At 53.2% G+C, this 26,711-nt stretch overlaps 1 protein-coding gene across 1 annotated transcript in view; it reads right to left on the bottom strand.

The window, feature by feature from the left end:
- CDC42BPB (CDC42 binding protein kinase beta) overlaps positions 1 to 26,711 on the bottom strand; it is a 102,934-nt gene that overhangs the window by 41,109 nt on the left and 35,114 nt on the right. Inside the window, exons 2-7 of the mRNA XM_066275285.1 lie at positions 21,917 to 22,008; positions 17,825 to 17,908; positions 12,696 to 12,791; positions 7,800 to 7,948; positions 5,227 to 5,320; positions 3,145 to 3,345 (exon numbers count right to left, since the gene is read on the bottom strand). Coding sequence (XP_066131382.1) covers positions 3,145 to 3,345; positions 5,227 to 5,320; positions 7,800 to 7,948; positions 12,696 to 12,791; positions 17,825 to 17,908; positions 21,917 to 22,008 — 716 coding nt within the window. The remainder of the gene's footprint in view (positions 1 to 3,144; positions 3,346 to 5,226; positions 5,321 to 7,799; positions 7,949 to 12,695; positions 12,792 to 17,824; positions 17,909 to 21,916; positions 22,009 to 26,711) is intronic.

The following is a 26,711-nucleotide window of genomic DNA, read 5'->3' as shown; positions in this document are numbered from 1 at the left end:
GATTCCCAGCCAGGGCACACAGGAGAAGCGCCCATTTGCTTCACCCCCCCCCCTTCCTCTCTGTCTCTCTCTTCCCCTCCCGCAGCCAAGGCTCCATTGGAGCAAAGATGGCCCAGGCACTGGGGATGGCTCCTTGGCCTCTGCCCCAGGCACTAGAGTGGCTCTGGTCTCGGCAGAGCGACGCCCCGGAGGGGCAGAGCATCGCCCCCTGGTGGGCAGAGCATCACCCCTGGTGGGCGTGCCGGGTGGATCCCGGTCGGGCGCATGCGGGAGTCTGTCTGACTGTCTCTCCCCATTTCCAGCTTCAGAAAAATACAAACAAACAAACAAAACTAATTATTGATGCTTCTCATTTCTCCATTCCTGTCTGTCCCTGTCTATCCCTCTCTCTGTCTCTGTAAAGAAAAAAAAAAAAAAAGACTAAGAGACATGGACAAGAGTGTGGTGGTTACAGGGGACAGGGGGAGGGAAGGAGGGAGAAGGGGGGGAGGGGCACAAAGAAAACTAGATAGAAGGTGACGGAGGACAATCTGACTTTGGGTGATGGGTATGCAACAGAATTGAATGACAAGATAACCTGGACATGTTTTCTTTGAATATATGTATTCTGATTTATTGATGTCACCCCATTAAAATAAATAAAAATTAAAAAACAAAAAACGGATCAATAAGAAAACCAGTTCTGTAAATGCAGTGTCATTTATTTAATACCCCCCCACACACATGCCCCAGCTCAAGTCCCCAAGGCCACACAGTTGTCTCAGCTTCACCTGTGACCCATAAAAAAGGACGAGAACACTGGCTCCCAGGGAGTAGGGTCCCAGTGCCAGTGCTCAGTCCTGCGGGCTCCGTAACTGCGCTCACCACTGAGAAGTAGACGCTGATTTCCACCACTCACTGTGCACACTTGGAATTGTCTGAAATCTCATGCTAAGTCATATTAAGTTAAAATGAAAAAGTTCGTTCTACTTTGAAAAAAGCGTTTGTGAGCAAAAGACCATTCCCCACATTAGGGTCCATCTCCCTCCTGGGGCAGGGCCTGGGCACAGACCAGCACACGGGGGCATTCCTGGTGTGTGAGTGTGTGTATGTGAGTGTGTCTGTGTGAGCGCGAGTGTGAGTGTGAGAGAGCAGGGGTCAGACAGGATGGAACTGCATTAGAAAGAATGAGCAGAGTGTGTAAGGACCACAGCAGACAACAGAAGTCTCTGATGGACAAGGAGACACGAGATGCAAGCGAAGGGTGGGGAGGAGCGGCAAGAACTGGGAGGGCAAGGAAGAGACAGATCTGGGACTGAGCCGGGTTGGAGGACACCCCTGCATTGGGATGTGTGACCATTCACTATGATACAGACTGAGAATCAGAGTGACGATCTAAGTGGTAAATCCAGCCTGACCAGGTGGTAGCGCAGTGGATAGAGTGTCGGCTTAGGATGCAGAGGACCCAGGTTCAAAACCCCGAGGTCGCCGACTTGAGTACCGGTTCATCTGACTTGAGCGCAGGGTTGCTGGCTTGAGCATGAAATCATACATGTGACTCCATGGGCACTGGCTTGAGCCCAAGGTCACTGGCTCGAGCAAGGGGTCACTCCGTCTGCTGGAGCTCCCCGGTCAAGGCACATACGAGAAATCAATCAATGAACAACTAAGGAGCTGCAATGAAAAATTGATGCTTCTCATTCTCTCCATTCCTGTTTGTCCCTATGTCACACACAGAAAAAAAAATCCAGACCCACAGGTCATATTGCCCACTGGTGCTCCCCACCAGCCATCCCAAGGAGATGACCCTCAATGTGGCCACCACGGGCACTGCATCTCTGTGCCAAGCCCAGTCGTCTGCAGGGATTCTGGCTTGAATATCATCACCCTCTACCAGCAAACAGAACCATCCTTAAAGCCGGTGCCTGCAGCACCATGTCGGCAACCTGGGCTGACTCCCCGCACCTGCAGCACTGTGTCGGCAACCTGGGCTGTCTCCCCGCACCTGCAGCACCGTGTCGGCAACCTGGGCTGTCTCCCCGCACCTGCAGCACCGTGTCGGCAACCTGGGCTCTCTCCCCGCACCTGCAGCACCGTGTCGGCAACCTGGGCTGTCTCCCCGCACCTGCAGCACCGTGTCGGCAACCTGGGCTGTCTCCCCGCACCTGCAGCACCGTGTCGGCAACCTGGGCTGACTCCCCACACCTGCAGCACCGTGTCGGCAACCTGGGCTGACTCCCCGAACCTGCAGCACCGTGTCGGCAACCTGGGCTGACTCCCCGAACCTGCAGCACCGTGTCGGCAACCTGGGCTGTCTCCCCGCACCTGCAGCACCGTGTCGGCAACCTGGGCTCTCTCCCCGCACCTGCAGCACCGTGTCGGCAACCTGGGCTGTCTCCCCGCACCTGCAGCACCGTGTCGGCAACCTGGGCTGACTCCCCGCACCTGCAGCACCGTGTCGGCAACCTGGGCTGACTCCCCGAACCTGCAGCACCGTGTCGGCAACCTGGGCTGACTCCCCGAACCTGCAGCACCGTGTCGGCAACCTGGGCTGTCTCCCCGCACCTGCAGCACCGTGTCGGCAACCTGGGCTCTCTCCCCGCACCTGCAGCACCGTGTCGGCAACCTGGGCTCTCTCCCTGCACCTGCAGCACCGTGTCGGCAACCTGGGCTGACTCCCCGAACCTGCAGCACCGTGTCGGCAACCTGGGCTGTCTCCCCGCACCTGCAGCACCGTGTCGGCAACCTGGGCTCTCTCCCTGCACCTGCAGCACCGTGTCGGCAACCTGGGCTGACTCCCTGCACCTGCAGCACCGTGTCGGCAACCTGGGCTGACTCCCTGCACCTGCAGCACCGTGTCGGCAACCTGGGCTCTCTCCCTGCACCTGCAGCACCGTGTCGGCAACCTGGGCTCTCTCCCTGCACCTGCAGCACCGTGTCGGCAACCTGGGCTGACTCCCTGCACCTGCAGCACCGTGTCGGCAACCTGGGCTGTCTCCCCGCACCTCTCCGGAGCCTCTCCACTCCGCCCATGGCCACCGGCCTGCTCCCGCCCCATCGCCTCTTCCCGGATGACTCCACCAGCTTCCGACCTGAGCACCCTCCTCGAGGCTGCTCTGGGCCTCAGAACTAGGACACGCGGGACGTGGACCTGCACCGTCTTACTTCGTGGTTCATGATCTTTCCGTAGGTCTCCACAAGCGACTCTGCGTAGAACGGCGTTTCTCCGTAAAGCATCTCATACATGCAGACGCCCAGCGACCACCAGTCGCACTCAGGGCCGTACTTGCCCATGCCATCCTCCATGGCCTGCAGGATCTCCGGCGAGATGTAGTCAGGTGTGCCCACGGCCACAGACGACTGGACCTGAGGGGAGAGCATGCTGCAGGGGAGCCGGGACACCACTGATGGCAAGTCTCTCAGTGACCAGGACTAGAAAGCCTAGTAATTCAAAATTCTATGCAAAGAAACATTTCCCCGCCACACTGAACACTGGGCAGTGTCACAATGCGTGCGATGGCTGCACACCCAGTCTCCCAGTGCCCAAACTACCACAGCTCCAATGGCATCACAGTGCCCCAAGTGCTCCGTGGCTGCTCCGTGCAGTCAGAAACCAGGTGTATCCAAGTCAGCCCTCCTCAGACTCCCATGGACAGAGCCCCCGCCTTTGTAAACTAGTGACTCTAAGCTGCGGGGCAGTGCTAAGGCAGCCCCCACAGCCTCCCCTGGTCTCCCAGCGGGAACATCTGGAAACAGGTCCAGGCTCTGGCTGGGTGCTGAGGCCCCTAAAAGGGAAGGAACAGTTCCTCAGCCATGAGCAAGATGGGCCCGGACATGGTGCCGCCTCTGCGGCAGCGAGGGCAACAGTCACCCCGGGGAGAGCAGGGGCCGACAAGTCCAAGGAAGGCCTGTCCAGGGAAGGGCCAAGCTCTCCCGCATGGCACTCTGAGAAGAGGGCCCAAGGGACAAAAGCCAAGCAGCATCCCGGAGTCAGCTGCAGTGAACCAGCAGGGAGCGCCGTTCTGTCATAGCCCGGCGGTGCAGGAAGGCCGAGTGCCACTGGAGGTGCGTGTCCGCGTGTGACGGAGCGCTGTGCGGTGAGGAAGGCTCAGGTCGAGGCAGCTGTTCTTGCCGTCACTGAAGACCAGAATTCAGGAGAGCGCCTATGTGGTAGCTCGCCTGTGTGCGGTCAGGACAGCGAGGAACGAGCAGAACTGGCTTCGTGGAGAGGAAGTGAGTAAATCGCCTCAATTCCTCTAAGACACTGTCACGTGGTGACCGTTTCATGGGCTCGCTCACTGCTGCCTGAGCGTGCAGCAAAAGGGAAGGGACCGCTGTCCCCCAGGAAGCAGGCCCCTGAGGCTCATGCCAAGTCTAGACACTGAGCATCTAACGTCAAAATTGCACCAGGGGCCCCAGGAAGGAATGAGGACAGTTCCCTGTGGCATTGAAGCAGGTCACTGTGAGGGCGGTCAGGGCCACCGCACCAGAGGCCACTCAGCCCCGACGCTGGTCTGACCCAGGCCCGAGCCCAGCTCTCCTGCAGATGGCTGGTCAGGAGCAGCCTCCGGCTTGGCAGTGGGTGCCAGCTGGCCCCTGGACACTGGCATCAAGGGCCCTGTTTCTAGGTCTACAACACCCACGAAGAGGGCACCTGACTAACTGGAAGTTCCCTGTCCCCAGACAGAAACGAAGATGTCCTGCTACCGTCTTCAACCTCGCTGGCCTGGACAGGGTGTGCTAAGAACCCAGGGCTGCCTTTCAGTGTGGGGCAGCCCTACTTCCCGGGGCTGGGGACCTGGGCAGGCCTGACCCCTCAACCTGAGAAGGCACACGGGTGACTTTGTAAACATAAACCACAAAAAACATGTTTTAAACGAAAACATTTCAACTGTCTCCTAAACATGTCTTCTTAATTTTATTTAATTATTCATTTTTTAGAGAGGAGAGGGAGAGACAGAGGGAGAGAGAGAGAGAGGAGAGACAGAGAGAAGGGGGGAGGAGCTGGAAGCATTAACTCCCATATGTGCCTTGACCAGGCAAGCCCAGGGTTTCGAACCGGCAACCTCAGCATTTCCAGGTTGACGCTTTATCCACTGCGCCACCACAGGTCAGGCTAAACATGTCTTCTTAATTAACAGGAATAAACTTGGTTTCTTAATTGTACCTCAAATTGAAATTTCAAGCCCTTTCTATTTGCAAGCAAACCCCAAATCCAAGTGGAAAATCTCCACTAAAAATACCTACAGTTCCATCATCATTCATCTTCAAACACGATCCAAAGTCAGCCAGGCGAATGTGACCATTCACATCCAAAAGGACATTGTCAGGTTTAATGTCTCTGTTAGTAAAAAAAACACATCAGTTAGCCATTCCCACGCAGCACATTGGTGGGCCGCACCCTCACTAGCAGCGGGTTGGCTGCAGCGGCCTGGGAAAGTCCCCCCCAGGGTTTAGTCAGCATGGTAGTGACAGTCATACCACTCCTGTGCACAGCGTCACAGCACGGCCCACGCAGGAAGCTCCGGAAGAAACAGGACAAGCGGAAACAAGGGAGAGGGAGCAAGTGTGCCGTGTGGAGGGCTCAGGTGGAGGGACGGGCAAGGCCACTGCGGCTCACAGACCACCAGGCACCCGCCAGCTGGACTTCGCAAGGACAGGGAGAATGTTCTTCTTTTCATTCAATGTGTTGGGGTGATGCTGGTTCACAAAACTATACACTGCAGGGGTCTCCAAACTTTTTACACAGGGGGCCAGTTCACTGTCCCTCAGACCACTGGAGGGCTGCCAAATACAGTGGTCCTCTCACTGACCACCAATGAAAGAGGTGCCCCTTCCAGAAGTGCAGTGGGGGCTGGATAAATGGCCTCAGGGGGCCGCATTGCGGCCCGTGGGCTGTAGTTTGGGGACGCCTGCTATACAGGTTCCAGGTGCGCGATTCTGCAACACATCACCCGCACACTGTTACGGTGTTTCCCACCCCAAGTTAGGTCTCCGTTCAAGACACAAACGTTAGACTTAAAACCATAAAAATCCTAGAAGAAAACATGGTCGGTAAAATCTCAGACATTTCTCATAGCAACATTTTTTCTGACTTCTCGCCTCCAGCAAGGGAAACTAAAATAAACAAACAAATGGGACATCAAGCTAAAGTTCTTGCATAGCACAGGAAACCATCAACAAAATGAAAGACTCCCCGCTGAGTGGCAGAACATACTCACTGGTACAACTGATAAGGGATTAATATCCAAAATTTATAAAGAACTTATAAAACTCAACACCAAAACACCAAATCTAATCTAAAAGATGGGCAAAGGACCTGAATAGACATTTCTCTAAAGAGGACATGCAGCTGGCCAACAGACCTGAAAAGATGTTCAATGTCACTAATCATCAGAGAAGTGCAAATTAAAACCACTATAAATAAATACCACCTCACACCTGTCAGAATAGTTGTCATCAATAAGTCAACAAACAGCACGCGCTGGCGAGGGTGTGGAGAAAAGGGAACCCCCGTGCACCACTGGCAGGAATGCAGACTGGCGCAGCCACTATGAAAAGCATTTGAAGGTAGTTCAAAACATTCAAAATAGAACTGCCTTATGGCCCAGCAATTCCATTCCTGGGAATTTATTTGAAGAAACCCAAAACACTACCTACTGCAAAGAATATATGCACTCCTATGTTCACTGAAGCATTATTTACAATAGCCAAGATCTCGAAGCAATTGAAGTGCCCCTCAGTAGAAGATGGAGAACTGAGTCATCTGCCCAGGTACGGAGCAACCGGGGGCGGGGGGGGGGGGGGAGCGAGACGTGACCTCGGGTCTGCCTCCCTCGTCGGGGACGCACCTGCTCTACTGTCCCGGCAGCACACACTGGGCAGGGATGGGGCAGTGGGGCAGACTGAGCACCTGCCCTCCTTCCTGGCAGAATAAGCTTCTATGACCAGACAGCATGAGAAGGAAACGCAAATTTTATTTACTTTTTTAAACTTTTTTATTTATTAATTTTAGCGAGAGAAGAAGGGGGAGAGAGAGGAACATTGAGTTGTTCCTGTATGTGCCCTGACTGGGGATTGAACCAGCAACCTCTGTGTTTCAGGACAACGCTCGCTCCAACCAACCAAGCCATCTGGCCAGGGCGGAAACACAAACTTTGAAAGCAAAGGAGGGTGTCCACAACAGGAATACAAGTATGTTCCCAGCAGCACAACTCACAAAAGCCACAAGTAGACTCCACGCGCTGCCCACTGCCAGAAAACGAACAAAACACTGGGCTGGCCTCATGTGACAGAACGCTGCACCTCGGGAACAAACAGGACCAACTACTCCCAGAAGCTGGAAGCCTCACAAACAAATGGGAACAAAGGACGGCATTCTACCCAAAAGCAGACCCACAGAGCCCAAGAAACCTCTAACGCAGCCCCGCAGACCTGTCACCCTCAGCGTCCTTTTGTGTGTTCTGTGGGGTCGCGAGGCCACGGACCCTACAGATGGGCAGGAAAGAGCAAGTGGGGCTGAGAAAGGAGACACCGTGGGACGGAGGCTCCGCATGAGCTCTGGGGGTGTGCAGGGAGAGGGCGAGCTAATGTCAGTCACACGGCCAGACCAGCTCCGGCTGCCGGGGCTACCAGCTCTCCCACCAGTCCCAGCGCAGCAGAACCCTCCGGGCCGCCAGGCGCCGGGCCGCGGCTATACCAGGGCAGCTCAGGGGGAGCACCCGAGCAGCTGGAACCTGGGCCCAGGCCTCAGGGACTCTGCAGGGGATGTTTTAACGCTCCGAATGGGGTTTCCATCAAGTACAAAAGAAGGTGGTTACCTGTGCACATAGTGGAGCTGATGGATGGAATCGATGGCCAACACCATCTCGCCGATGTAGAACCTCGCCATGTCTTCCGGGAGCTTATCCTCAAACTTACTGAGCAGGGTCAGCAAGTCGCCACCCACATAGTAATCCATGACTAAGTACTACAGACGGGAGAGAGGGAAGAGAACAGTTAGTCGCCACGACATCTGACAGTCAAGGACCACACCTCCACTGCAGTGACCCTGGATGGGGGACATCCAGCTGTCCCTGTTGTCCAGGGACCCCATCACAACACACCCCCAGCATGTCACAATACTGCTATGACCCTTTTTAAAAAAATTTTCCGTTGATGTGTTGAGAGAGGGAGGAAGGGAGGAAGGAAGGGGAAAGGGGGGGAGGGGGAGGGGGAGGGAGAGAAGCATCAACTTGCTCCATTTAGTTGTGCACTCACTGGTTGCTCCTCATATGTGCCCTGACCAGGATCGAACCCATGAACTTGGAGCACCAGGACAATACTCTATTTACTGAGTCATCTGGCCAGGGCAATGCTATAATCCTAAGTCATGCATCTGGCAGAAAACAAGCTTCCATACATAATACACTTAATCAACGGGAAATGGTTGAAGGGTTCGATAAGGACGAGGCACTCTAAAAGCAAGTAACCCAAGGCGGAAGCACCGTGAAGGGCCATTAAGTTCTACAGGGTTTCAAAGTCACTCGCCAGGCCCTCGCATCACAGGACAACGATACTGGGAGTAGAGAAAAGGACACCAGCTAAAATCACACGAGAAACCAGAAGCTCTTGCTGGAAAGAAGATATCATGAACGAATTGAAAACAAGCACTCAGGGGCTCCCCCTACGGGAGAACCAGAAAAGCTGCTGCTCACGCAGAAATCGGGAGCCACAGAGGAGAGGGGTCCCGGGTGCAGGTGAGTCCCGGTCCAGCCAAGAAGATTGAGCCAGTCCCTCCGCTCAGAGCTCCCTGCCCTGCACTAGGAAGACTGGGACCAAAGGAGCCGTGGGTTGTGGGGACCCCACAGGAACAGCTCCCCGGTCAGAGCGACCAGGACGAGGACACTGACAGCCAGAGCCTAAGGGACGGGGGAGGGCGGCATCCCAGCTACACAGGAACTGCTTTCCTTTCAGGACAGGAGGCTCCACTCCGAGCAGCCAGCTCGTCAACACGGAGGGAGCACTGCTGCCTTGAGAAGCAGCCGTGTGACACCACTGAGAACCTGGGTGCAGCTGCCACCCCCTCGCCACACTGCGCTCCGCGCCTGAGGCCCTGTGGCTTGTGCCCACGGTCCGGGAGCTGTACCAGCCACCTCCACGGGGACCATCGCAACAAGTGAGGACACGAGGCCCAGAGTCTCCCGGCGAGGAGCGACAGAGCAGGAGCTGAACCCACCACCTTCACGGTGACGCTGTGGCGTCTCCTGAGAAAGAAGCCCAGGCGCTGACCCGTCTCGGGAAGGAGGAAGGCCTGCACTGAGGCCCATTCTCCTACAGGTGTTCACCGCCAACCCCTCCCCCTGCCGCAGAACTCAGCTTCCCAGACTCCCCCAGCGCCCCCTCCGCTCTCTCGGACCGCCGTCCCCACCACCACCCAGGGCAGCCTCAGCCAGGCCTCCCTTGGCCTCAGGGCCAGGCCCGTCCCTGCCACTAACAGTGAGTTTAAGGGCAGAGCCCTGGATTAACTCCTGCTACAGAGAAGACTCTTCAAAGGACAGTCACTTGCTCGTGCTCTCCTAACGAACTTGCTGGCACCGCCTCCCCCAGACGACAGGTCCCTCCTCCACGAGGCCACCACCCAGCAGAGGGACAAGCCCACACACAAGCACAGAGGTGAATGCCAAGTGCCAGGAAGACACGGACCCCACGGCGCGGCAGACCACAGCGGGCACTGCTGCACCCAGACCACCAGGCAGATGTGAGGCCAGAGTGACAGGCAGACGCTGGCCGTGCTGACAGAGAGACGGGTGTGAGGGCGAGGAGAAGGCCTGCCGCGGGAGCATGACAAGTGTGGAGGAAGAGGCCAGACCCACAGGCCCCGGCAGGGTGCAACCCGGCTGACACTGCCAAGCTCCCTCTGCCTGTCCCGTGTAGAACGGACTAGAGGAGGAGGCCAAGAGCAGGACTGGAGAGGGGCTGGGAAGCTGTGACGGGGTCCCGGAGGGGGCGAGGGTGAGGGGCCCTGGACAGCGGCGGACAGAAGGAAGACACGGCAGAGACGCAGACTCCCAGAGGAAGAATCCTGCCCGTGGACACACAAGGGGGAGGGGGACCAGGTGGACGAATGGCCAGGGTCTCTAGCCCCTAGAGAAAGCAGCAGGAGAGGGCCAGGCACCACATCCCGCCTCACCGCACACGTTTCCACGTCTCCCTACAAATCTATAGGGAAAAGCAACGAATGCATCACCACCGTGCCCACGTGGGGATGGGCACCCATGAACACAGGCGTGTAAGAAAAGCAAAATGTAAGAGCACATATATATAGCCAGCAAACAGACACTTATATTTGGAATAAGAACAACACCAATTTCCCGTCATATAACACAGAGTGAGTGAAGTCAGTGAGGAACACTCTTAGTTACTGGTAGAGCAGGTTTAATTTTTCTGGAATGCTGAGTTTAGAGACGCACTATGGAAATCACAACATGAACCAGCCCTGCAGGGTGGCCCCCAGGAGCCCAGCAGCCGGCCCTTGGGCCCGCTCCCCGAGTCACCCTGCAGGGCGGGGCCTGCGCTGTTCTGGCGGCGGGGACAGAACCTGCTTACCTACTCCACTGGCGGAGGCAGGGGCAGCAGCCAAGCCCGGCTGCCAGCTGTCACAGGGACCACATGCCCACACCGGAAGTGCCAGAGCCCCTACCCCTTCTCTCCATCGTTTTCACTGTGCTTCTCTAACCGGGCAAATCCAAAACTCAAGAAGATGGCTTCTTGGCTGGAAACCCTGACAAGCTCAACTCAGAGCAAGCAGAAGTTTTAGAGACCTACACATCATGCTGATTTCAGGAAAAATATCACAGACAAAAAACAACAACAACACATTTCCTTCTGTAAGACCCGTGTTGCAGAGCACGCCTTAGGAACCCCATTCAGTTCCTATGAAAACAGGAAAGGAACTGGAGACAGTCCATCAGGGCAGCACCACCGACCAAGGAAGCAAGGGTCCCTGTGGAGGAGGCCCCAGAGCGGCAGGACAGGGCTGTCGGCAGAGCCGGCACCTGCCTGTCACCTCTCCTTGCCCTAGTCACCCCTTTATAAAGTGATGAAAACCGTGAACGCCTAACTCCCGGGTCACTGGGGCACGACTGACCCGACCCACAGGACAGCGCTCAATCAGCACGAAGCAAACACGCGTATTTCCAATTCCAGATAAAAGTAAAACAAACCATCTCACCTAACTGTGGATGTCTGAATCTAAAGCATTTCTTGGATATTTGAAAGATTATTTGAAGATGAATAAAAGAAAGCCTATGGCCTGACCTGTGGTGGCACAGTGGATTAAGTATCCATATGGAATGCTGAGATTGCCGGTTTGAAACTCTGGGCTTGCCGGGTCCACACACATATGAGAAGCAACTACGAGTTGATGTTTCCTGCTCCTCCCCCACCTTTCTCTCTCTCTCTCCCTCTCTCTCTCTCTCATAAATAAATAGATAAGTAAATAAATAAAACCTTTAAAAACAAAAACAACAGCCTACATTACGCTGCAGATGGACATGGCACCAAGAGAGAACACGATCAGCTGTGAGAGACAGAACACAGCTCAGGTCCCTGCTCGATGGTCGCAGTAGCGCTCAAAGTCCCTGTGGCCACTGCCAGTCACGCGTGGCCAGAAGAGCAAGGCTGAGACCCTACCCCCCCAACCCCGAGCTTGCCAGCGTGCACCCTTTTAGGGTTAGGCAAACCTGGAGAGTCAGCTTCAGAATGACAGTGCTAACACTGCATTCACGACTCGCTTGGGGCTTGAGCTTAGGGTCTCCCTGTTTTGTCCTCTTACTAGGATCCACGCTCAACTCTGCACACACATGTGAGTCAGGGCTGATTAGTCAACAATGAAAGTGAGCTCAAGAAGAACACACAAATGACAAGAGCATGGGACGAAGGGTCACCCAAACAGCTGTGTCAGGAGGCCTCCAGGAAGCCCGTGCGACCCTGGGGAGGACCAGGCCCAGCACCGAGGGGCACACGTCCCCTCAGCGTACAGTCCCGACAGCGATTTCTCGTTCTTATTCAAAACAGAAACCATTTTAAGTCCCCAGTTTATTTAAATGTAATAAACCCAGAGAACAAAATGATCAGGTTATCTAGTGATCAGAGAAAGACAAGCATAGAATGTCACAAGTCTTTCTAAAAAAACACCCACCTGGGTCCTGGCCGGTTGGCTCAGTGGTAGAGCGTCGGCCTGGCGTGCGGGAGTCCTGGGTTTGATTCCCGGCCAGGGCACACAGGAGAAGCGCCCATCTGCTTCTCCACCCCTCCCCCTCTCCTTCCTCTCTGTTTCTCTCTTCCCCTCCCGCAGCGAGGCTCCATTGGAGCAGGGTTTGCCCGGGCGCTGGGGATGGCTCCGTGGCCTCTGCCTCAGGCGCTGGAGTGGCTCTGATTGCGGCAGAGCAACACCCCAGATGGGCAGAGCGTCGCCCCCTGGTGGGCGTGCCGGCTGGATCCCAGTCGGGTGCATGCCAGAGTCTGACTGCCTCCCCGTTTCCAACTTAAGCAAAAATACAAAAAATTAAAAAAAAATAAAAAATTAAAAAACACCCACCTGACTAATACAACATAATGTCGCAAACCTTCGTTTTATCGAGTCAGATCATGTATGTAAACCATGTCAGTCCCCAGCTGTCCCGTTTGCGGGGACCGCACAGGAACGGACACAGCCTAGGAGTGGCGGCACATACCAGGTAGTTCTCGTCCTGGAAGGCGTAGTGCAAGGTGGTGATCCACTGGCAGTCTCCGTTCACAAGCACGTCACGCTCCTCCCGGAAACAAGCGGTCTGCAAGGAACAAGGGAAAGTTTGTTCACCTATCCTGCACCGCAGCCCTCAGTAGGGGGTCCCTGCTGTGACAGGCTCCGAGACAGCCTCTCCCTGACTCAGATGCACACTGTGTCCCCAGGCGGCTGTGTCCACCCCTCAGCCACACTGCGCCAGCTGAAAGGCTGAGCGCATCCACTCCCTGCTGCTCCTGTGCCCAGTGTGCCATGCCACCAGGGGTCTGCGCCTACCCTTCCACACACTCCATCTCTACGGCCACACCAAAGACTCGACTGGCTCACAGGGGAGAAGGGCAGTGGGCAACAGCCTCCCAGCTGCCCTGCCCCCAGCCAGCATTGCCTGACCTCTTTACCTGGTTGGCCTCCCTGGGGTAGCCAAGATGCTGCCACTCCACATGTCTGCCCCGTCACAGACCAGTGGAGCAGCCATGTGGCTGCAGGTGGGCACACACCTCCTCACTGATCTGAGTGGCTTATTTCTAAGGAACCTGATTTATCTGCAAGATATTGATGCACACTATGTATAACAGGGTTCTACTATGAAGAATGATGGCCTGAATGAAGCAAGCATATGGGTAGAAAACATTTTAAAACTGATTTTAGAGGGAGAGAAAGGGGGAAAGGATTACAGAGAGAGAGATGGGGGGACTGTATGTGCGCTGACCAGAGATCAAACCAGCAACCTCTACACAGCAGGATAACGCTCTAACCCCGGGGTCGGGAGCCTATGGCTCGCGAGCCAGATGTGGCTCTTTTGATGACTGCATCTGGCTTGCAGACAAATCTTTAATAAAAGAATAATAACGTTAAAAATATAAAACATTCTCATGTATTACAATCCATTCATTTCCTACCACTCATGTTCATGGCTGCGGGTGGTGGGAGCCAATCACAGCTGTCCTCTGGGACAATACCAAATTTTTATTGGATATTGAGTAACGTACATGGGTTGTTGTATGGCTCTCACGGAATTACATTTTAAAATATGTGGTGTTCATGGCTCTCTAGGCCAAAAAGGTTCCCGACCCCTGCTCTAACCAACCAAGCCATCCAGCCAGGCCAGAAGATACTATGGCTTTCTGTTTTTCTAAAAGACCTTTAGGGCTTGACTTATAGTGGTGCAGTTGATATAAACCCAGGGCTTGCCCAGTTAAGGCACATACAGGAAGCCACTACTACGAGTTGATGCTTCTAACTTCTCACCCCTCTTTGTCTCTCTCTAAAAATCAATTTAAAAAAATTTTTTAGAAGACCTTTAGGGCCCTGGCCAGTTGGCTCAGTGGTAGAGCATCAGCCCAGCATGTGGAAGTCCCAGGTTTGATTCTGGTCAGGGCACACAGGAAGCACTCATCTGTTTCTTCCACCCCTTTTCTCTCCTTCCCTCCCCCTCTCTCTCTGTTCCTCCCTCCTCCTCCCGCAGCCATGGAGGGTCACTGGCTGGATCCTGGTTGGGGCACATGCGGGAATCTGTCCATCTCCCCACCTCTCACTAGGAAAAAGAAAAAAAATATATATATAAATAAAAGACCTTTAGTACATGGGTGGCATCCATATTTAAAAGTAACCACAGCAAGGATGTAGGGGGAAAAAGAACCCTCATACACTGCTGGTGTGATGGAAAATTGGTGTAGCCACTGCAGAAAACTCCTCAAAAAAGTTAAAAATACAGCCACCATATGATTCAGCAATTCCCTGTCTCAGTATTATAAAAAAGCACTAATACAAAGCAAAATATGTACTCCTGTGTTCACTGTAGCACTGCTTACAATAGCCAAGATATGGAAGCAATCCAAGTGTCCATCAACAGAAGAATGAATAAAGAAGAAGTGGTACATATATACAATGGAATATTACTCGGCCATGAAAAATGAAACCTTGCCATTTGCAAGAGCATGGATGGTCTCAGAGAGTACTGTGCTCAGCAAGTAAGTCAGGACAAATACTCCATAATGTTCCTTATAAGTGAGTGACTAAACAAAACAGAACATGCCCACAGATGGAGAACATGCGGGCAGTGGCCCGAGAGGAAGTGGAAAATGAAAAAGGGAGAAAAGAAAGAGGGAGAGAGGAAGAAGACAGGCGAGTGGCTCCCTGCAGTTGGCGGGAGTAACTGAAGGGGGGCAAAGGGGCACTTTTAAGACAAAAGTAACCAAACTTTTGACATAAATTATAATAAGACTTCCTCTTTATTGAGTATTTAACATAAGATTTTCACTCCTTATGTTTGAAAGTTGCAAAAATAAAAGCACCCTGATGGTGGGCCTGGCGGGCAGGGCACTAGACAGAGTGTGTGTTACCTGTTCCTGCATTTGAGTCTCACTATGACCTTCAGAGCCTGCTTTCCTACACATTTTACTATGCTGAATTTCATTTAAAAGTTCTTTCAAAAAGAGATGACTGAGGCAGATGTGCCCCAGTCTGCTCCTGAGGTGCAGACAGGAACCTGACCCGGCCTGCATCAGCTAGCACATGCTAGTGTCCTGGGGCCACCACACCCCCACAGCCAATGGGCCCAGAGCCCAGGGCTGGGCAGGGGTCAGCTCAGCCCAGAACTGGTTCCAGGGAGATGCTCCAGGCTCTCCAGCACTCACCTCTCAGTATTCAGAGTCAAGCCCCTTCTTAAATTGGGGTGCACGTGTTATTTAGCAGTTCTGTTTCAGCAGCTTTTATAGTGTTTTTTTTTTCTAAGGACCAAGAAAGTTGAGCTAACAAGCTAACACGCACCCTGGTCTAGAGTTACAACCTTATACTGCTTTGTAACTTTCCCACTGTTTGCTCTTGCTGACTTCTAGCTTTGTGTCATCAGGTTTAAATGAAACAAGCAACAGTTACTCTTAAATACTCAACATGACAGTTACATAAATACTAAGTGGTATGACAAGGAGAAAATCACCTCTCCCTAACCTTGGGACTTTTATAACATGGAGGTCAACATGAAAAGTCCTATTAAATATGGCTCAGCTGTCTTCTCTGATGAATCCCTCACTCCGATAAAAACATGAACTGGAATGGAATGTGCTCCTACTATTTCTTCCCCCAAACACCTTATCCCATCCCCATTTTCAGGTAACAGCAGCTACATCTTCTCCCCAGGGAAGAACTGTGTCCCCGCAGATGTCCCTGCAACCACCCAAGTGCCATTGGTGATGCCAAGAAGGGCTGTGGGCTGAGGCAGCGGGGGGGGGGGGGGGGGGGGAGGCAGAGTGGCGGCCAGCACAGTGGGGGGGGCAGAGTGGAGGCCAGCACAGTGGGGTGGGGCAGAGTGGAGGCCAGCACAGTGGAGGGGGAGGCAGAGTGGAGGCCAGCACAGTGGAGGGGGGGCAGAGTGGAGGCCAGCACAGTGGAGGGGGGGGCAGAGTGGAGGCCAGCACAGTGGGGGGGCAGAGTGGAGGTCAGCACAGTGGAGGGGGGGGCAGAGTGGAGGCCAGCACAGTGGAGGGGGGGCAGAGTGGAGGCCAGCACAGTGGGGGGGGGCAGAGTGGAGGCCAGCACAGTGGAGGGGGCAGAGTGGAGGCCAGCACAGTGGAGGGGGGCAGAGTGGAGGCCAGCACAGTGGGGGGTGGCAGAGTGGAGGCCAGCACAGTGGAGGGGGGGCAGAGTGGAGGCCAGCATAGTGGAGGGGGGGGCAGAGTGGAGGCCAGCACAGTGGAGGGGGGGCAGAGTGGAGGCCAGCACAGTAGGGGGGGCAGAGTGGAGGCCAGCACAGTGGGGTGGGGCAGAGTGGAGGCCAGCACAGTGGGGGGGGCAGAGTGGAGGCCAGCACAGTGGAGGGGGGGCAGAGTGGAGGCTAGCACAGTGTGTGGGGGGGACACTGTGGAACGAGAGGGGCTGAGGCAGTCATGGGCCACCAACCTCTTGAGCCCAGGTGAGTGCAAACTTGGTCATTACACAGACAAACACATGCACTTATTGAGCAACAAGGGGGGGGGGTGACACTTCCTGCAGGGTGCCACTGCAGGGGGGGAGCTGTGCAGAAGGAGAAGAGCCCTTGTGGCTCAGACACAAAGACGTGGACCCTGGTGGGACGCTGGGGTGAGCATGCCCACCCACCAAGCCGTGACAACATGAAGGTCAGAAGAGCGATCCCACCGAAATAAGTGGCTTACACTGCTATCTGCCCAAGGCAGCAGCTACTACGGGCAGGTGAGAATTGCAGAACAAAAGGAAAGGGCCATCTAAAATTACAAGGATGATTTAGAGTAATAGGATGAGAGGCTAGAAACCAAAGGAGGAATTTCCAAAAGTAGGGGTGGCCAAGTCCAGAGGGGAGGGTCCGCCCATAAAGGGCCTGCACAGGAGCTCTGTCGTGAAGGGTAGTGTGCATGGGCCACACGGACAGAGGACTGGGTGGCACAGGGCACGCAGGGCAGGCTGGCGGGGCCAGTCACACATGAGGACGAGGGTAGGTGCTGGGCAGGTCGGAGAGGGCAAAGCAGTAGCTGGTTATCTAGCAGCACGCCCCGGGAAAGGAAGGCTTCTTGGCTCTGGGGCGGTGGAGGAATGGGGGATGGAAGGGAGGCAGACGGAGGCGGAGGTGCTGGTGGTGAGTCTGGAGATGCCCAGAGAAAGCGTGGGGGCTCTAGGTGGCCTCCCATCCCAGCAGAAATTGAGCACAGGGCTGGGGAGAGGGCCCGGGCGTGAGCAGCAGCTGCAGGGATGCACATGGAGGGAAGAACAAGAGGACCAAACTGCCAAGCAGGAGTCACTGACTGCTGTTCACAGGGAACATAGACACTGTTGTCCTGAAGTAGGCTCTGAATTCAACTGTTCCTTCTGCCTGTGGAGCAGAACGAAGATAAATGCCTAACACTCCGGGAAGCTTGGCTCGGCCCTGACAGTGAACCAGTCTCTGGCACACAGACTGGAGGGGGACTCTTAGGAGGGCCGCAGGGGACATGCCACAACGCAGAGGAGTGGGCCCCGGGCGGAGCTGACGTCGGATGAGAAAGAGCAGCTCACAGCAGTCGAGGAAGGAAGGCCCAGACCTGTGAGGACGGTGCTTCTCAGATGAAACTCTGCTGACGCCACACCTACCTCCGCTCTTTTAAGCATTTCCCACTTGTTGAGAATTTTCATGGCATAAATTCGTTCAGTGTTCTTCATTTTGACAACAGCAACCTGGAAAACAAATGGGAGTTTCACAAAGGCACATTTTCATAAAACTACAGTGAAATCTTAACTGCCAGGGAACCCTGGAAAATGAACTAAGGAAAGTCAAGTTTTCTATGTAAATGAGGATTTACCCTCTCAAGCATCAAAACTTGACTGTAGCCACACAGCAGCCTGAACGCTCACACCACTGAGGTAGAACAACTCCAGTGCTGAGCACTGGGTGCGCAGGAGGCTGACTGTCCTCTACTTTGGGGTGTGTCTGCAGAGTTTCATAGTAAAACTTAAACAATGTGTCCATGGCTTCCAAGCTTCCCTCCCTGCAACAGAGGCGCCACCCTATGCTGACGCCTCCTCACCCCATCGACGGTCAGGTGTCCACCTTTCTCTTACATGCTCATTTAACACGCTCAGAATGAGGTTAGACACACAGTTAGCACCCAGCATGTTGGCCGTCAGCTATATTTTTCAAACTGCAACTCACACGCCACCTGCCAAATTCTGAAGGAACTCCTCCATCACCACTAGCACCAGATGCGATGTTTGTACCATCATATGGCACTTTGTACCTTACACAATCAACTGTCCTAAGTCACTGCCCTAAGTCTCCATCACAAAAAACTGTAAGCTACAACAGGCAGTGACAGTAACTTCTGTGAGAACAGGCCTTTCTGCTGCCAATGGCAGGCAGCCACACGGCAGGTATGAAACTCAATTACCCACTTCCTTGCTTTCTAAACACCATGCACACAGAGGCATCATCAAGGTCCTCACGTGAGCTGACCTGCACGAAGTAGCTCCTCACCACAATTCTCGGTAGTGGCTGCTTCTAGCATCCATGGGTTACAGATGTAGATGCTGAGGCTCAGGAGTGTTAAATAATATGCCTAAAGAGTGGTTGAGTCTCACCCTCAGGTGCATGCTTTTGACGGCTATATTATAATGACAGTCATAATCAATATAATCTTCCCTGGTTCTGAAGATGGGGAGTCCCCAGGAATATGCCCTGGTGTGACCCCTGGCAGCCATTAGGAAAGAATAATCCAATCAGAGACATCCACGAAGAGTGCTTCCAGTCCCAACACTGATAGTGTCCTCATTTCTGTGAACTGCTTGGTGCCAACTGAGACAGAGACGCTGACGCTGGCCCACTGTCGCCGTGTGGTTCCGAGAATCTCCCAGGAAGCAATGGTGGGTTCGTGAGGTTAGCTACAGAATCTAAGATTGTAGCCATGGCAGGGAGGTGTGCAGGGTCCGCACACTGGAACCAGTGCCAAGTGGCCGGAGGAGCGTGTGAGGGGCACAAGTGTGAGGAGCCCAGGCATGTGGAGCCCAGGCCCGGGGCAGGGAGGGCGAATCGGGGTGCTAAAGTGCGCGTGGGGCACAGAGATGGTCGGAACGCCTGAGAGGGAGCGAGGGGAAAGGAGAGAAGTGGAGGGCTTCCGCACAGGCCTGGGTGAGGAATTCTCTCTCCATTCAGAGGAATGTGGAGGCGGTCACTCTTACCTTCCTTCAAATGCAGAAAACTGAGTTTTGCATCAAGTTCTCTGACAAAGAACAGCACTAAAAATAACTGAACGATGGCCCTGGCTGGTTGGCTCAGCGGTAGAGCGTCGGCCTGGCGTGCGGGGGACCCGGGTTCGATTCCTGGCCAGGGCACATAGGAGAAGCGCCCATTTGCTTCTCCATCTCCCCCCTTCCTCTCTGTCTCTCTCTTCCCCTCCCGCAGCCAAGGCTCCATTGGAGCAAAGATGGCCCGGGGCGCTAGAGTGGCTCTGGTCACGGCAGAGCGACGCCCCAGAGGGGCAGAGCATCGCCCCCTGGTGGGCAGAGCGTCGCCCCTGGTGGGCGTGCCGGGTGGATCCCGGTCGGGCGCATGCGGGAGTCTGTCTGACTGTCTCTCCGTTTCCAGCTTCAAAAAAAGAAAAAAAAAAGAAAGAAAAAAAAATAACAACAATAAAAAAATAACTGAACAATGTGGGCACAGCAGTGTTCTCTCGTTATTTTCTTTTTCCTCCTAAAAGGGGGCCTCTCTCCGGCCCTGGCGCTCTCCTGCCCCTCCTGGGCACTGACATGGACACCAGGAGTGCCGTGCACTGCAGGGGCCCAGGTCCTGCTCCCTGCTCAGCCCCAGGGCCGGGCACAGCTCCTGGGCCAAGGCTGACAATTCATGTGAGTCTAAACGGAACTGAGCCAGGCTTCATTTCAACAGGCTTCCTCCTCCTTCTCACTAAACAAAAGCCATACCTTACAGAACTACCTATAGCTCAGAGATTGGTTATTTCTATTTCTACGCAGAACTCAGTTTTTTCTTGTGGTTCCTTTAAACTAAGTTCCCTCCTGGTGGTGATCAGGAAAGTCACTGCCTGGGGACTGGTGGGGCTTATGGGAAAAGGGACTCTGGAAAGCAACTGGAGGAAACTTTCTAGGGAATAGAGATGCTCTGTATCAACGGGGTGCTAGATACAGAGGTACAGACATCTGCCATAATTCAACATGTCCACGTAGATCTAGGCACTTTATATGTAATTATACTTCAATATTAAAATAACAAAAACATTGCCTGCCCTATGGTGGCGCAGTGGATAAAGGGTCAACCTGGGATGCCGAAGTTGCTGGTTTGAAACCCCGGGCCAGCCTGGTCAAGGCATATTTGAGAAGCAACCACAAGTTGATGCTTCCCACTCTTCCCCCACCTTCTCTCTCTCTAAAAATCAATAAATAAAATCTTTTTTTAAAAAGCTTTAAAATAACAAAAACATAAAGACGGTGCGTGCCCTGTCCCATCCAAGCCACAGTAAGCTGACAGTGGCTGAGGAGACCTGGACCCAGGCTAGTACCGAGGCAAACGTGGAGCTCAGTCAGCCTGGGGTGGCCCTGGGAAAAGCTGCCATCCCAGAGGGCAAGGCTGCCACCAAGCAGCCTCTAGTGGTGCTGTTTCCCCTCCCCACCCTCCGCGAGACTGACCCTGAGGGATGCGGGGTGGAGAAGGGGGGCTGGAAGGCAGGGCTGGGTGGGGGCAGCGAGGTGAAAGGTCAAGAGATAGGGGCTTGTCAAAGGACTAAGGCCGGGGTCTGATTGGAGGCCAATGCAGCTTCCGAGGAAGACGAGGGCACAGCACCCAGCCACCCTGCCCCTTGGGCAGGCTCGCCCACAGGCGTGTTCGTGTGTTCTGAGGAAGCCCTGCAGACAGAGTAGGGCCCTGTGTCTGTAACAAGAACCAGCAAGAGTGCCGTGTTTTCTAAGACAGATGGCTGGTCTTGCCCCAACTCAGAAGTAACGTAAGACACTTCAGAGCGAAGACGCGCTCTGGTGACCCTACTGCTTGCCCCCTTCCGTGAACGCCGTCTCATGGCTGCCCACACCCAGCTGGGTCACTCAGGCAGGGCACGCACGCTGCCACGCTGCTGCGATGGGACACAGCGCTTCCGTTCCCCAGCCTCGGAGAGCTGGGGCAGAACCTGGGTTCAGGAGTTCATGCGTCCAAAGTTTGAGAGGCGAGAGTCTGAAGGCGACTGACTGAACCCGCCTGTGCCCTCGCCAGGAGGCTGTGGACAGAGCTGGGAGGAGAGCGTGCCATCTGCAGAGGCCACACCCCAGCACAGCCATGCCCTGGGCAGGGAGGACACGCGCCCGTAATGCGTGCAGGTGGCCTGTGACTCCAGCCTTTGCGCCAGAGGGACGGACTCACAGCCGGCACGGGGGGGGGGGGGGGGGGGGGGGGGGGGGGGGCAGCGGCCACAAGTAATGGAAACGCCTGTAATTTTATCCTTTGTGCATTTTTAAGAATATTTTCAATTAACAGATCTTTAAAAAACGTGTCCATCTGTAAGGTACTATTCTGGCCTGAACGATGTTTGGGGTAATTCACCACCACACACCCTCGTGCTACCATCTTCTCGACCCCGCCCCCACCCTGCACGTTCCGTCCCACGTCCCAGAGCCAGCGTGAGGCCGCAGCCCTGCTAGGCATAGTTTTGGCGATCCACGCAGTTAATAAAATGAGGCTCATCTTACCTCACCGAAAGCGCCTCTTCCGATGACTTTAATTATTTCGAAGTCTTCTCGATGAAGATGCATTTCCTTCACCAGTTGTGTAAATGGCTTAGCTATAAATATAAACAAGCAAAATTCACAATTTAATAAACTGATACCGTATAAAAATTTAATTGATTGGGGTATCCAGTAAGCTATACGTTTTAAAGAAACAAAAAATGTTTACTTTTTAAATAAATACTTAAAAAAGTGTTTACTACCTGGAAAGTTTTGGAAAGTCAGCCTTTACGCTGAATTAATGTGAATGTTTGTCATTAACAGCTACACATCAGTATCTGTTAACAAATACCGTCACAACAGAGACCCTGGTAAAGATCATGGAAGGCGAGACCACTCTGCGACTGCTTCCTGAGCCACTGCCAGCCGTGCTCCTGTCCCTGAGGAGCCCTGCGCTCCCTGGCGGCCCCAGGGCAGCTGGGGGTCAGGGGACGGTCAGAGGCGGGCTTGGTACCCAGGTGGTGCCTCTCACGGTCGGTCGCCGCACTTCATGCTGCGCTCGTGGGTCCTGCACGGCTACTCTGAAGTTAATTCCATCACTGCCCTTATTTTAGGAAGAGAAAAATGTAGTGCACGGGGCTGAATAGTGCCCCCCATCATCACGTCCACCCAGAAGCTGTGAACGTGCTGTAGTTGTAAGTGGGGTCTTTGCGGATGTACTCAGTTGAGATGGGGACACAACAGGAATGGGCAGAGCCCTACATCCAACAAGCATGCCGTCCATATAAAGAAGAGGGAATTCGGACACGCAGGGAAAAGGGCCACAGGAAGGTGGAGGTGCAGGCGCGGATCCGAGTGATTCAGGTACACCAGGCTGCTGCTGCAGGAGACCCGTGTTGCCATACCAAAGTGTGCCCTTTGGAATGTTTACTCTAAGCTGGTTATTAAGAACCAAAGACTCAGGAGATCCCCTGGCCCACCTCCCTTACCTGTTAGAGCAGGGGTCCCCAAACTTTTTACACAGGGGGCCAGTTCACTGTCCTTCAGACCGTTGGAGGGCCGGACTATAAAAAAACTATGAACAAATCCCTATGCACACTGCACATATCTTATTTTAAAGTAAAAAAACAAAACGGGAACAAATACAATATTTAAAATAAAGAACAAGTAAATTTAAATCAACAAGCTGACCAGTATTTCAATGGGAACTATGCTCCTCTCACTGACCACCAATGAAAGAGGTGCCCCTTCCGGAAGTGCGGCGGGGGCCGGATAAATGGCCTCAGGGGGCCGCATGCGGCCCGCGGGCCGTAGTTTGGGGACCCCTGTGTTAGAGGGTTCAGAGAGAAAGACCTACTTCCAGGAAAGGGGGCTCACCTGAGCATCCCAGCGGGAACCAAGTGCAGCCAGGGGGAGTCCAGCACAGCCCGTGTACTGAACGTCCCTGGGTCCTAGTTTCTGGCGGCCCAGCTAGAAGCTGGTTACGTTTATTCCTTCTATACCTGTGCATCACCTGCTTTCCCTCTGGAAGCCAGGCCCCTGCCTCCCTCTCCTTAGTCCAGAATGGCACAGGAGCCTCAACTGCCTGAGGCAGCGCAGAGCCAGTCTTCCAGCGCCCGGGCAGGTACACCTGCGATAGATCTCGGACCGCTTTCTCCCGTTAATGTGTCTCATGTCAGTTTGATCACCAGCCCAGCTAGCACAGCTTAGAATGTGGGAGGACAATTATTTTTGTGCCCCATCTGCTACAACCCCAGAAGCTGACAGAAACAGGAAAGTGGTCTTTCCCTAGGGCCTTCCGAGGGAGCACGGCCCTGCTCCCACCGACTTTGGACTTCTGGCCTCTAGTATTGTGAGAGAGAAAAAAATCTCTGCCCTTTTAAGCGCCCAGTCTGTGCTAACTTATCACAGCAGTCCCAGAAAACCACTCCCCAGAGTTTGTGTGATTTCCTCCCAGGAACACAGAGCAGGTGGCAGCACCAGGACCAGAAGCCACACCCGTGGACCCCAGACCACCGTCCATCCTACCCACAGTCTGACACCCATTTAGTCACCCTACATTGCTTACTCCTGTTCTCATTTTCACCTTCAGGCCTAAATCCGTATGCTTTCTGCTAACTTGTATCTTTCCTGTACAGTTCTTTTTCAAGTCTTCCACTGTTTTGCAAAACATTCCCATTGGGGGAAACTGGGCAAAATGTACAAGGGCTCTTTCTGTTTTATCTTACCGACACCTGCATTCTCTCCAAAAAACACCCCTGCCACCCTGGCTGCTGGCCCAGTGGAGAGAGCATTGCCCCACAGCACCAGGGTCACTGGCTTGACCCTGGTGGCAGTGGCTGCACCCCAACGTTGCAGTTCGAGCCCGGGTCAGGGCTCGTATGAGAAGCAATGAGTGGGTGCAGAACAAGTGTAACAGGGAGCTGCTGCTTCTCTCTTGCTCTCTCCTTTCCCTTCTCTCAAGTCAATGGGGAAAACCTCGCCATCTAACACTTTCTGTACTTCTGAGCTCCAAGTATGTGTGAGTGTGTGTGCACACGCTTGTGTGTGTGTGTGTGTGTGTTTGTTTTTATTTAAGGGAGAAAGAGAGAAAAAGACAGAGATAGAAACACTGATCTGTTCTTGTTTGTGTCCTGATCAGGGACAGAACCTGCATCGTTTCTATTTTGAAACGACATGCTAACCAACCAAGCTATCTGGCCAGGGCAAGCACCATGTTGTTAACCTAATTCTACACTGTTTCTCCTGAAACGGTTGCCTAAGCCTACTAAGGTTTGATCCTCACAGCTCAGTGATCACGGCGACAACAGCCAGAGCCCCAAGGTTCTTGGTGCCCGCTGACAGTGAATATCACTCCATTACTGCAAGTGCCCGTCAGCACAGAGATGAGAAAACAGAGCACACAAGCCATGATGTTTTTAAAGGTCTGGGTAAAGAAAACCCTGAGCCAGAACTTAAAGGTCTTTATCCATCTTTGTATCTTTCAAACATCACTAAAAATAACCATTCCCAAAGTTCCTAATGAAAATCTGTGTTTTAAATAGCCACTGAAGACAACAAATTCTCTTGGTGTCTTTTGGGAGAACCAAATGGAACCTCTCATTTTACCATGAAGAAAAACAATCTTGGCTAATTGGAGGAGTTCTGTTTATGACCAGAGGGAGCATCTGGGAAGGAGTAACACCAACCAGTTATGAATGCACTATGGCTGTAGAAACACTCACTCTGGCAGTGGTTCAACACAACATTCTGGATGCTTCTGCAAAACCCCAAAGACTCACAAAGCTTGCGAGACAGTTTTAAATGTGCAAACCAAACAGCAACATTCATCAAATGAAAGAAAATCCCCCACCACTGAACCATGAACCACTGCATTGTATGAGTCCACATTCCCATTCCATTCTTGCTCACACACACTCAGTGTTTACACAGTGTGTGTTCCTTCCGCTTTTATTTTATTCCTTATATTCTCACATTTCTATCCTACACAATTATCATGTCACTGCGCCGGCAAACAAACAACTTGAAAATCATGTATCTACTGAAAACACTGATTATATATTTAATTTTCAAAATTATTTTCTTATGGTAAAGAAATATGTATTGAACATTTTCAGGCACACAGCTTTTTTATTATGCTAAAATAATTTTTAGAATGATTTCCCGCACTCTCCTAAGGGCACTAACATTCTTTTCAGCTCCTTACCTCCTTCCAAACCATCTCCTGAGTCAGCTGTCGCCCCCCCACGCCCCCCCCACCCCCCTTCCTTCGGCAGCTCTGGGGGCCAGGGGGGGCTCAGGCTCTCCCGCCGGCTGTAGTCCCTCGTGTGAGCTGTCCAGTCAAGACCTCTGCTCACTGACCCTGTCCCTGTCTTTCTGCAGTATTCTAGCTTTCTCAGACATAAGAGCTGTGAGCACCATTCCTGCACTCTGCTCCTGCCTTTCCCCCTGATTACGCTGTGCTTATTTGTTTATATGTTTATTTATTGATTTTAGCGAGAGAGGAAGGGGGAGAGAGAGAGGAAGAAATAGAAAGGAACATTGATCTGTTCCTCAATGTGCCCTGACCAGAGATCGAACTGCCAACCCCTGTGCTTCAAGACGATGCTGTAACCAACTGAGCTATGCAGTCACTGGTATGCTATATTTATTTTATAAAAATTGTTACTTTTAAGAAAACTGAATCAATCTATTTTTCCTTTGTCATTTTATTAAAGCTTATTTATAAAGTTATCAACTCAAGATTTTATTTAATCCTATTTTTTGCTAAATAACTTTTTAAATAATTAACTTACTTGACCAGATAGTGACACAGTAGATAAGAGTATCAACCTGGGATGCTGAGGACCCAGGTTCAAAACCCTGAGGTTGCCAACTTACACGCGGGTTCACCAGCTTGAGCACTGGGTTGCCAGCTTGAGCATGGGATCATAGACATGACTCCATGGTCACTGGCTTGAGCCCAAGGTTGCCGGCTTGAGCAAGGGGTCACTGGCTCAGCTGGAGCCCTCCCACCCCCGTCAAGGCACATATGAGAAGCAATCAATGAACAACTAATGTGATTCACCTATGAGTTGATGCTTTCTTCATCTCTCCCCCTTCCTGACTATTTCTGTCTCTTGCCTTTTTCCCCTCTCTCTAAAATCAGTTTTTAAAACGATTCAAAAACCAGTGACAGTAGAGGCAGGCAAGAGAAGTACCTTGTGCCAAGGCTGCAGCCTGAATGCCCTCTCTCCACCTCTTTTCTTTCCACATCAGTCATTCTTAAACAACCAGGCCTTCCTCATCAAGTGCTCCTCCTCCTCTCTTGACAATATTC

Source organism: Saccopteryx bilineata, chromosome 4, assembly GCF_036850765.1.
Source record: "Saccopteryx bilineata isolate mSacBil1 chromosome 4, mSacBil1_pri_phased_curated, whole genome shotgun sequence".
NCBI lineage: Eukaryota > Metazoa > Chordata > Mammalia > Chiroptera > Emballonuridae > Saccopteryx > Saccopteryx bilineata.
Note: the sequence above shows the minus strand (reverse complement) of the source record. Positions and strands in the feature narration are given on the sequence as shown.